This window comes from Onychostoma macrolepis, chromosome 05 (genome assembly GCF_012432095.1).
Source record: "Onychostoma macrolepis isolate SWU-2019 chromosome 05, ASM1243209v1, whole genome shotgun sequence".
Classification (NCBI taxonomy): Eukaryota; Metazoa; Chordata; class Actinopteri; order Cypriniformes; family Cyprinidae; genus Onychostoma; species Onychostoma macrolepis.
In genome coordinates, this window is record NC_081159.1 from 19838717 (window position 1) to 19850865 (window position 12149).

Sequence of the window (12149 nt, forward strand, 5' to 3'; positions counted from 1 at the left end):
CATTATATTAGAAAGGATCATGTGACGCTGAAGACTGGATTAATGGATTTTTCAGCTTTACAAAGCTTTTAAAAATGTATACACATTATACTTATAAATGATATATTTTTAAATATATCTAAACAGAAAACTGTTATTTTAAATTGTAATATTTTACAAATGCAGCCTTGGTGAGCATAAGAGACTTCAAAATATAAAAAAAATCTTAGACCCCAAACTTCTGAATGGTAGTCTATGTCTCTGAACTATTTTAATAATCAAGATTACATTTACAACTGCTGTGATTAAAAAAATCATTCAAAGTGTCAAGTGTCAATTACATGCATTCCATGTAGCTCCAATGGTGCCAAAAAAACATCTCAAAAAGGCAGCTGTAAATCCAAAGTGAATTTGTAATTTGTAGAGTCTGTAACCTGGAATTATTTTTTTCACTAAGACTAAACAGTGTGAACACACAATACACAACTGAAAGCAAACAGAGTGATGTTACAAAACTAAAACACCCCCATTACAATCCATAAGGTTGTCTATTGTGCTTGCACTTCAGATGCCACAGTGTAAATACACACATTCTTTTCTGACGTTTTGACATCTTGAATAATATATTATACACATGAAACTAGTAGTTTGTATTCATTTCTATAAACATTATAATAAATGAGCATTTAAATGGTTTTACTTTATTGCTCGGCTGAGGACCGTTGTGAAGCTGGCTATTTATATATATATTATATATATATATATATATATATATATATATATATATATATATATATATATATATATATATATATATATATATATATATATATATATATATATATATATATATATACACACACACACACACACATATATACATATATTAAATATATTTATGATATAAATTATATGAATATAAATATATACATGTAAATATTTTCAAAGTATATACTGTATGTGTGTCTCTTTATATATACATAATAAATATACACAGTATACACACACATATATTATATAAACAAAAACTTTTATTTTGGATGTGATTAATCACGATTAATCGTTGCCCAGAACTAAAAATAAAACAATAAAGACTGCATGAAGCAAAAATTGTGATAGTCTTTTTCTCCCTATTGTGACACATATTCACATAAAACACTTCTCAAATGAGAAAAAAGTAAAGTCGGATTACACTTGATTTTGTCCATGGGGAATTGATTAGGTAATTCTCTTTTGCCAATTGCTGCTATTTAGGGGTGGCACGGTACACAGATGTCACGGTTCGGTATGTACCTCGGTTCGGGGGTCACGGTTCGATACGATTTTGGTACAACAGGGGAAAAAAAAATCTACTATGCTCAGTTTCTTTTCATTTATCTTGAACAGACAGTAGTGCAAATTACAATTTTTTCCATCTAGATGTGAAAATACTAAATATTATTACATGTTATATATATAAAATCTGTTTTGTTTTCATTATGAGTGTACACAAATAAAAGCAGACCTTTATACAGTGATTATTAATAAGGCAATAAGTGTTTAAAGTTGATTCTGCTGGTATAAGGAAACAGTTGAAGTGATCGCGCCGGAGTGCACACACACACACACACACACACACAAAACACATCAGTTCCAGCACTGCCAACTTGACAGCGCAGTTGGTACTTTATCAAAATAAAATACAGTGAGCCAAACATCAGCGCGCCCGCCTCTGTGTCACCGCTGAAAACTGACTGAAGTACAAAGCCTATCATTTACATAATAAATAATAGTTTAGCATTCAGATACATTACATCACAAATATGGAAATATTATGGAATATTTGGATTTGTGCCGAATGAGAGAGGTAGGATACTCGAGCACAAAGCTCCATTTCGCAAACAGATGAGTGTGCAAGCCTTTAAAGTATACTCCCTTGTCAAGTCTATGTGAGAGACGCATTCACAATCAGCACATGGTCACTGTCTAGTGGGCTTTGTTTTCAAGTGCACAACTCATGGCATTCACTGTTCTTCTGCTGGCGGCATACACAGCGTTGCATTACTGCGGGCGCACCCTTCTGGATTGGGGGTGAATTGCCTGTATTCGTCGTAAAGTCTCATGCACCGAACCAAGACGCCCGTACCGTGATGGTTCGGTACAAATACATGTACCGTGCCACCCCTACTGCTATTACATGTGAGTGAACGGTTGCTAGAGGGGCTGGATTAATGCCCAACCATCACACTGGTACACACATCATCAGAAAAGAGATGTTGTTTTTAAGTAAAGATTACAAGGGCACATGTATAAAAAAAAAAAAAAATGTACACTGCACAAGAACCTAATAAACACGACAAGTCTCTAAGCACTTACAAAGTGCAGCTGAGTCTTTGAACTGGCTCTGGACTGCTATTCAGCATCCGACCATGTCTAGTGCTTCCAAGTATCTCTCTCTCTCTCACCTCTCTTGTTGTGCCTGGTATGTTTCTGTGGTCTTCCATATGGCAGCCAGAGAAAGCTGCTGCTGTTGCATCACTCAGCTCTGTATGAGAGGCCCTGGCACATCATCAAAGACCTGCTCTGATGGTAAACACCACTGTAGTATCCAGGCCTGTGAAACCACCTGTCAAGTGCACCAGAAACCACAGTAACAGGGTACACACACAGGCCTGGAATCAGTGGGAAAAAAATTCCGAGACGTTGTCTAAAAGGAATTCATATGATGCTCTCTGGCCTAAAGGGTCTCTTTTTTCCCCCCCAAAAAAGGGGTATTCCTCAGGGGAATCTATCTTGAGTTTGAAAATAAAATGCAATTTTTAGGCGACCTCCATTGCCTCGCTTGAAAATGCTTCTGGCTCAGGTTATAGTGCATAATAAATCAACTCTTGTGAATGTACGAAAAAAAGAGGTTCAAATCTGTGTTGTTTCAGTTCTATATAAAAAGAAAAAAGCTCACACAGGATCATATATCAGCAGATGAAAAACGAAACTGTCATCTACCCAGACATAAAATCAAGATCTGCCCGCAGACATCAGTTCTGATGCTGAATGAGACACCAACTCTGCATCTGGCTTGAACAGCCACATCACTCACCCTGCAGACAGACATCTGGTTGGTTGTCAGGGTCCCCGTCTTGTCTGAGCAGATAACGGAGGTGCATCCCAGCGTCTCCACTGAGGGCAGAGAACGGACAATGGCGTTTTTCTTGGCCATGCGACGTGTGCCCAATGCCAGGCAGGTGGTGATGACAGCTGGAAGACCCTCCGGGATGGCTGCCACTGCCAAGGCCACAGCTATTTTGAAATAGTAGATGGCACCTCGGATCCACGAGCCACCGTGGACCGGGTCGGCGAAATGGCCGATGTTAATGACCCAGACGGCGATGCAGACGAGGGAGATGACCTTCGAGAGCTGTTGGCCAAACTCATCCAGCTTCTGTTGCAGCGGGGTCTTCTCCTGTTCGGTTGATGCCATCTGGTTGCGGATCTTGCCGATTTCGGTGGAAACGGCGGTGGAGACAACGATACCGATAGCCCGACCCGCAGCAATGTTTGTGCCCTTTTGGAAAACATGAGAACATACATATATAAGCACATATACACTTAAATGGAACAAAGCCACCAAAAGTTAAAATTTACACATTTGCAGACTTGGAAACAACAACAGCAGCATCAGAAGTTCCTCAGTCCCATATAATTTTATAAAACGTAGCTTGGAAAAATCATTGACTTGTGTGGAGTTGGCTATAATGACATTAGGGATATTTTCCCCTAATAGGAAACTACATCTTTCATTACCACGATGTGTTGGAAAATGCATAAAGCTGGACTATTAAAAGCACATAGGCCATATACAGTTTATTTTAAACGACTAAAGAAGAAAACAGGCAGACTGCATTAACTCTGACGTTATACTATCACTCACTATGCCAAAAACGTCACCTGGGGTGTTCCCTATCCCCAGATGATGTTAACGCAACCTAAGTGGATTGAGAGCGGACGAATGCATGCCTACTTATAGCATCTGAATGACCGCAAACGAATGCAGCCAGGAAGAGCATGTTTAGACTGAACAGAATACTTAAGTCTTATTATACCCTACAGTATAATGACATTCTGCAAAATAGAGAGACAAAGAAAAAAAAAACAAGAAAAAAAAGACACAAAGAAAGCAAAGAATAATTACGTAATGCATAAGACTAAAAATGCTATGAGGTAGGTAATTCTTATATGCAAATATACGGCTTATATGCACACGAGACAAAGTTCTCCTCTCAAAACAGGAAGTGAAATGCTTACAGAAAACAGCATGTTCTTTTTGTCTTGATTGACAGCTCGTGGATCTGGCACAGGATCAGTGTGTTTGATAACAGACACAGACTCGCCTAAAGAACACATTGGGAGTTTTAAATCAAGCCATACTGAGAACTGAGCAGTGAAATGCTAAGCTGTTCATCTCAGACGTCCACAGTACCTGTGAGAATGGACTGGTCCACTCTCAGGGTGGTGGATTTGATTGAAGTGATTCTGATATCTGCTGGCACCTTGTCTCCAACTAGAAAACAAAATGTGTTGAGAGTTACTTCATCAAAAAACAGGCAAAGACACTCCTACATTACTGACAAGTCGAAAAAGGTGTGTAGGACATATGCCTGAAGGGTCAAAACTGCAAACATAAACATGAAATAAGACAGGCCACTGCACAGCCATCATTTAAGGCTGTTCTTGACCTCTTGTTTTCCAGGTAAACACTTAATTACAACAGATCGAAGCCGAGCTACTAGGACACAAAGCCTGAAGCAAAGCAAAAAAGCAACTGAAACGAAAAAAAAAAAAAAAAAGTGAAAGAGCGAGAGAGACACCACCTCGAAGAGTAACTGCAGACACACTGGAACACCGCTCAATAGCCAGTTGATGAGAGTACACGGAGTGATCAATATTCGGTTCGTGCACTATGTTTACAAGAAAAAAAAGTTTCTAATACAAAAGAATAGAAAAAAACAAGGTGGAAAAAGCCCAGCCAGTTAGATGAGACAGAATCAATCAATATGTGTCATTTTCAACTGGGTTTTGTGAGCTCTTGCAGCCATTTAAGTAGCCATTTGCAGTCATCAAAACAAAGCATTCATATACACTCATCACACAAGCTGCAGGGATCTGCTTGTGTATTCACATCTTAAACAAAGGATGATACAGCAAATCACAAATCGAGCATATTGAAAATGAGGAAAAGAAAAAAAAATAGCCTCTTTTTTTCTGAAAACTCCAATTAAACAAAAGTCTTGACAACTTGTTGCGAGCTATGGCATGGCATATACAAAGCAACAACTGCATGGAATCTGAACAAAAATTTCAACAGATAGCTCCAGAAATTGCCTCTGAATTCATGCCATCATTCAACAAATACCAAAACTTTACTTTGGATTCTTCAGAAAACATTCTAATACACTGATTTGGTGCTCAACAAACTTTTCTTATTATAATCAATGTCAAAAACATTTAATACTTTTCTGTAAACTGATACATTTTTTCAGGATTCTTTGAAGTTCAAAACATCAGCTGATACGTATATTTACACACACACACACGTATGCGTATGCATATATACATATATAGATATTTTCTAACAATAATCTTGCAGTGGGTGTCAGTGAGCATGCAAATTCTCATCCCCATGTCATATAGCTCCTGGACTAGGACAAAGAGGCTGCGGGGGCACTTAAAGGACATTTTACAGCAATTAGAGACCCTTAGTGTCGTAATTATACTCCATTTAAACCCTTAGGCTGAGCTGGAGGTGCCTGGGGGCAGCAAGGCATGCAAGAGAGTAGCCACACTTCCCATTAGTCTCTTACACACTGTTAGGCAGATAGTGGACGAGCAGTCCAGACAGTCTAGAAAGAATCATGCTTAAGTGAAACTCTGAAGAAGGTTGAATGTAAGCTTTTTCACAGGACCAAAAAAAAAAAAAAAAGTTATCGTCAGTCTGTGTTTTTGTTGTTTTGCTGCACAATAAATCATTTGTTAGTCATAGTCACATGATGTTGCATAATACTATCATGTACAGTACAACGTTCTCTCATCCCATCTTTCTTTTTCCATTCTTTCTGTTCCAACCCTCTGGACATGATTTCTCAGCCGTGCGGTCTCTCTTCCTCCCACATTGCAGGAATGGCTCACATCAGCCTTGGGGGTCTCTGGCGAGGGAGACACCACCCCCATCAGGGGCTGCTCTGCGTGGGAGTTGGGATAGAGAGGGCACGGTGGGCAGGAGCCTGTTTATGCTCCCAGAACGACAAACTTTCTCTTCTCTTTCTTGGATTTTATCGCTCTCTCTCCCCCCTCAGCGGTGTCTCCCACCCACTCGGTCATACTGCGAATGGGTACTGAACCCATCTAAATGCTAATGCGAACTGCTTTTCACCATACCAAGCCAGAACAATGCAAAGTGAGCTAAATATACACAGACATTATGACAGTAGATGGCAAGCATCTGATAGCAGGAAACAGGCCTCCATGGACATCGCGCATAAACTTGATTAGAACGGGTGACGCATGCTTACTTGTAAATGTGGAACGGTGTAATAACAGAGGCTGGCAAGCTCAAGATGTTTGCAAATGCTGATCAAAACTGTCTCTAACAGCCTGTGGGTATGACTAAAAGATGATGGGACTGAAGTGAATTTATTTTAAAAAACACAGTTGATGCTTCACTGTTACTCATCCCAAAGAGCGTGAAAAAACAACTAAAGTCTTTCCAAATCTGAAGGCTTTCTGTAAACCCTTCTGGTTCTTTGGATATTCTAATGGAGTGAGAATGTTATTTTTGAGCCTCTGCAACAGTCGAGGGAAAGTTCCACTTCGGACACTGTGATTACTGCAAACATAACGTTGGCTGAACGCTGACACAATGCTGGGCTGACTGGAAACTGAAAAGTGTAAATAATCTATAAATATCCATAGTACTCATGCATGCAAAAAAAATGGCTGAACACTGTTTTCCGACCTCCAATTCTCTTGGTTGTCCGCGCCAAAAGTTCCGATGGAATTGCCACTCACGAATGGCGGGTATAGGAAAGACTCTTTGGTTGCCATTTGTTTTGATTTTTTTTTTCTGTAGTAACCAATTCATAGTTCTCACAAGTGCCTTTTTCCGATGTGCAATTTTCATTCAACCCCCAGTGAAAGTGAAAGGGTTTTTAGGTTGGGGTTGTGTGTTTGCTTACACGGGTTTGATAGAGCTTAGCAACAAGATTATGTCATCGGCATAGTCAGTTTAGACAGAAATTGAGAAATATTTCAGCAGATGCAGCTGACAACACCTCCGTCCTGCCAGTGCTTCCCACTTACCGAACAGGACTTATTAAATACGACTATAACCAATGAACTCAGCACAAGCAGCTCAGCCTGTGTGTGTGAATGTGTCTACACCTCGTTAGTTGATTCTCGTGGCTATAAACCAGCGGACAGATCTTAAACCTAAGTGGCATCTTGCTTTCCCCCACTACCAATGATAACAAAATATAGAAGATAAATAGAGTGCCAGCCATTTCCACTCTCGCAGACCTCTGGAGTGGAAACACCTCTCCTCTTCTCCCCCCGGACTAATTCACCTTGTCTAGTTTTTGTTCAGCTTGCAGGCTGGGAAGTGCTCAAGGCCTCAGGAAGAGGAACATGCCAAAAATCTCACTCACAATCCAAAAATATCTGTCAAACTGGCTATGGTGTTTAACTACACAGCAACAAAAATCAAAAGAGTTTGTTCAAAATGCTCTAGGATCAGGGTTTGTCAACATTTTTGATGCCATGATTCCTAGATACAATGAAAACACAAGGAAGTTATATATATATGTTTTTATGTTTAAATATACATTTACTGTGAAAATAAAAAAAATTGTAAAATGTGGTAAATATTTAATTTGTATTAATTTGGCATTAATTGGCATTTAGTCAATTTTCCTTGTGTAAACCCAAAGAAAGGGCTATTAACATAATAATTTCTATTTATAATAATAAAAATGAATCCCATTTCTTATATGAAAAGCTGATTTACTTTTCCAGGCACAAACCACGGTTCACAACTTTTGTTGGTTGCATTATTTTTATTTTATTGCATTTTGCTTGTTACCTCCCCCAGTTACATCTCACTCGTCCAGAATCCCATTCAACATAGCTGTATATTAACAAAGCTGTGCATGACTTAAAATATGGACTGACTGGGTGTAATTTCATCATGCTGTGGCACAATTTTTGCTTTCAGGAAGGACAGAAACTTGATGCTGGAAACATCTGGACTGACAGTGATGTCTGGTAGTTACTTTACATGTCTGTCAGTTTTACCTTGACATGGGAGGGACTCTGGGGCCAGTTACCATGGTAACATGGCCCACAGGTGTCAAGGGGTGAAGTCTGACAGTGGAAGTGTGTGTACGTGCGTGGAGAGGAGAATCTGGCCGCTGGAATGCGGGCTTGTCAAGGCATAAGACCAAACGGTGCACCTGAACAAAGAGACGCTTGTTACCACTGTGCTAAGACAGGTAATGTAACCCACATCCCATCCACATCTCTTTAATCCTGCCAGTCTCCCTCTCTGCATCTTGCTGCATTTATCGCTCCCTCCTGCTCATCTGTCTTTCACGCTTTTGCGCCACGCTCTCTTCTCCACCTCCCTCACATTTTGTATCTCTCCGTACACACGTTCCCTCTCACTCCCCCCGCACCAGTCTCATCTTTCACTCCCATTCACAGCGATGTAGCAGCATCCATGCTTCTGAATGAATGTGGATGCTCTTGAACATGAATCAGGAAATCTTGCGGTGTAACACAGGAATTGACAATTGTCTGACCTTTCTTTTGTTTTTACTGTAATAGTGAAAAGCAGATCCTTGCTGTTGTCTCCTTTACCCTCACCTCTTCTACTCCACACTTTGCTGACGCTGACTGGAGATCATTAGCAAGCAGGGCTTTAAAGAAGCAAACAATGATTACTTTGAAGCTGACTAACTAGCTCTATATGTGTGCATGTGATGCACAGATTTGGTCAAGCCATAACAGAAATACAACAGGTCTATTTTTATCTCAGTGTCTACATATACATTGGCAGGATCCTGAACAGAGAGTGGGCATGTTTGTATGTGTGAGGGAGGCACTGGCAAACCTGTAGTCACATGACAGTGTGGAAAAAAGCTACACGTTTCAAAAAGAGGTAAGAGAAAAAGAGAAAGAGAAAGAGTACTATAGTCACTTTTCAGCTTTGTACAATGAACAGAATACGCACACACACACACTGATTTTTCCTGCATGTCTCTGCTTGGCACCATCATACTCACAGGAAAGCCACTTACGTAAGACAGTCTGGGATATTCCTGCTCTGCTTTCAAGTTTTTGGCAAGGAGCCCACACACACACACACACACACACAGAGAGAGAGAGAGAAACCCTGAAGGGCTCCCGTTCAGGGCACAGTTGCGGTGAAATGCACACAAACACACACTCTGGGCAGCCACACATAGGCCAATGGGAAGACTAGGGAAAACGACAGCCTGTGTTTGTGTGTTTTGGGTACAGTGAGAGGTGGTGATGACTGGAAGGAGGAAAAAAAAAAAAAAAAGGACTGGGCCATCTCCACAGCGTATTATGTCAGACCACATGGGTAAGTTTTCAGCAGAAACCTCCAAATGTCCACAGGGCTCTGGAGCCGGAGGCTGTGGAGTATCCTTATTGTTCCACAAACAAAATCTCTCTGCAGATTTGAGTACCTCTCTTTACTCAAGGAAAGAGACTGAGAGCAGATGAGGTTTTATCAAAAGGACAGAGAGAGTAGGAAAAATTATGAGAGGGAAAAGAAAAGAGTAGAAAGAGGTCCAAGCTTACCAGAAACCTCCACAATATCTCCAGGAACAATGTCTCGAGCTTTGATCCTCTGGACGGCAGTGCGGTTCATGCGGTAGACTTTGCCCATCTCTGGCTCGTATTCCTTCAGAGCCTCGATGGCATTCTCTGCATTTCGCTCCTGAGACCATACAAAACAACACAAACGGATCAACAAGGATACACATGCATTGCATCAGTAACAGCCCGTATTTCATTTTGTTTCACTTAATGCTATTGGTCTGATTAGGCTAAAAAAACAGTAGCCATCATATCGGTTGTCAGCCACAGAATTATCAGACAAAAGTTTGACAGATGCATCATTAATATCAACAGTTCTAATAGGGTGTAACAGGCATAGCACATTTGTGAACATACACAACTTTTCCTCTTTAATCAATTTCCCAGAATTCAGAAATGCGATTTCTAAATTCAAATAGAAGTCAAATATAGCATGACGAGGATTATAGGATTAATAGGATTACAATAATTAGGTAAATCTCTTAGCACTGTCAACGCTGTCTACTGCTGTGTCCAGATATTGTGTTATAAATATAAATTACATGCCACATCCTTATGTAAGCACTAATAAACAAATATGAACACCTGATAATCACTTGTCATGTTTAGGAAAAGAAGACAGTTGTGGTGATAGTGGTAGCAGTAGTAGTAGTAAAGTATCTAATGCTTAACAGTAGGACATCAAGCAGACTCGCTCTTTGTCATTGAGAAGATAGATTTGATCATTAGATGAAATTCTTTGTGGTCCTTCAGTTTCTCAGCCCACACACACACACCCACCTGCCAGACTCCAATGACTGCGTTGGCCACCAGAATGAGCAGGATGACAATAGGCTCCACAAAGGCTGTGGTCGACTCCTCCCCCTCCTCAAACAGTGCCAACACCTAATGAACAAACACAACATAAATTACTCCTACCTCACATTCAAAGCTCAGTTCTGTTATGGTTACTGAAGTGAGAATTCAAGTATTCAAAAATACTCTTAAAAAAATAAATAAAATGATAGACACACTATATTTATAAACAGTTCATCATTCTGTCCACTTACATAAGCTTGGAAAGGAAATTAATTTGAACTGTTATTTAAGAAGGACACATTGCATTGATCAAAAGTGTCAGTAAAGACATTTACATTGTTACAAATGATTTCTATTTCTGAATACTGGAGTTATGGCTTCTGAAAATGTAGGTTTTCATCACGGGAATAAATTACATTTCAAAATATATTCAAATAGAAAACAGTTTTTAATTTGTAATAATATTTCACAACATTACTGCTTTTACTGCACTTTTTCTGATCAAAAAAATGCAGCCTTGGAGAGCGGACTTCTTTCTTAAACATAAAAAAATAGAAAGCATAGAACGCAAAGTATTAAAACTAATAAACAACTGAAAAAGTCCTTTCTGTTGAACCTCAAGGACCTGGCAGTACCACTGTTAAATAAATAGCTCAATAAACATGAGGCTCTGACTGTTATGAAATGAGATACTGGATCATTCCACACCCATTACAAATATTCCAGTGAAATCATGCCATCAGGTACATGCCCCGGGCAGATACTGTATGTGGGAGTTCGGGGTAGGAGGCATTTTCAGAAAAATCCAAAGTTACCTTATAAGCTAAAAAGCAGTTCATGCAATATGCATGATAAGGTCAATTTAGAGTGTAAATCCAGCTGGAAAAGAATGCAGCCTTGAAGTTCATTACTTTCTGACATTGTTCATCTGTTCAACTTCACATCAGAGTTTGAAACTCCTGAAAAGTATGGAGTGAGTTCACCTAAAAGATTTGTTCAATGGCACTAGAAGCAAACAATTTCTTTAAAAGAATAGTTAGAGGCAGCTATAAACTAATATTGACTTTTTGGATGCCTTAAAGTGTTAGTTCATCCCAAAATGAAAATTCTATCATTAATTACTCACCCTCATGTCATTCCAAACTTGTAAAACCTCCGTTCATCTTCGGAACACAAATTAAGATATTTTTGAATATTTTTTTCACAAAAAGTATTCTCGTAGCTTCGCAAAATTGAAGTTGAGCCACTGATGTCGCATGGACTGTTTTACCAATGTTCTTACTACCCTTCTGGGTGTGGGAACATATCATTTGTGTTGCTGTCTATGCAGGGTCAGAGAACTCTCAGATTTCATCAAAAATATCTTAATTTGAAATACCTACAAGTTAGACATTACATTCAGACCCAGCAAGGTCGCCGTGTCTCTAAGCTCCCTCTTTCACCTCCTGAGGTTATCTTGTCTGAGAAAAAAGGCCCTAAGTGTCTCATTTCATTTATCT

At 39.5% G+C, this 12149-nt stretch overlaps 1 protein-coding gene across 2 annotated transcripts in view; it reads right to left on the minus strand.

Annotated features, from left to right (window-relative positions):
- The window catches only part of atp2a3 (ATPase sarcoplasmic/endoplasmic reticulum Ca2+ transporting 3), a 66474-nt gene that overhangs the window by 29363 nt on the left and 24962 nt on the right, over window positions 1-12149 (minus strand). For both annotated transcript variants that reach the window (XM_058775102.1, XM_058775103.1), the window contains exons 4-8: window positions 10633-10737; window positions 9835-9973; window positions 4436-4516; window positions 4261-4346; window positions 3056-3520 (exon numbers count right to left, since the gene is read on the minus strand). In XM_058775102.1, the coding sequence (XP_058631085.1) occupies window positions 3056-3520; window positions 4261-4346; window positions 4436-4516; window positions 9835-9973; window positions 10633-10737 (876 nt within the window). The remainder of the gene's footprint in view (window positions 1-3055; window positions 3521-4260; window positions 4347-4435; window positions 4517-9834; window positions 9974-10632; window positions 10738-12149) is intronic.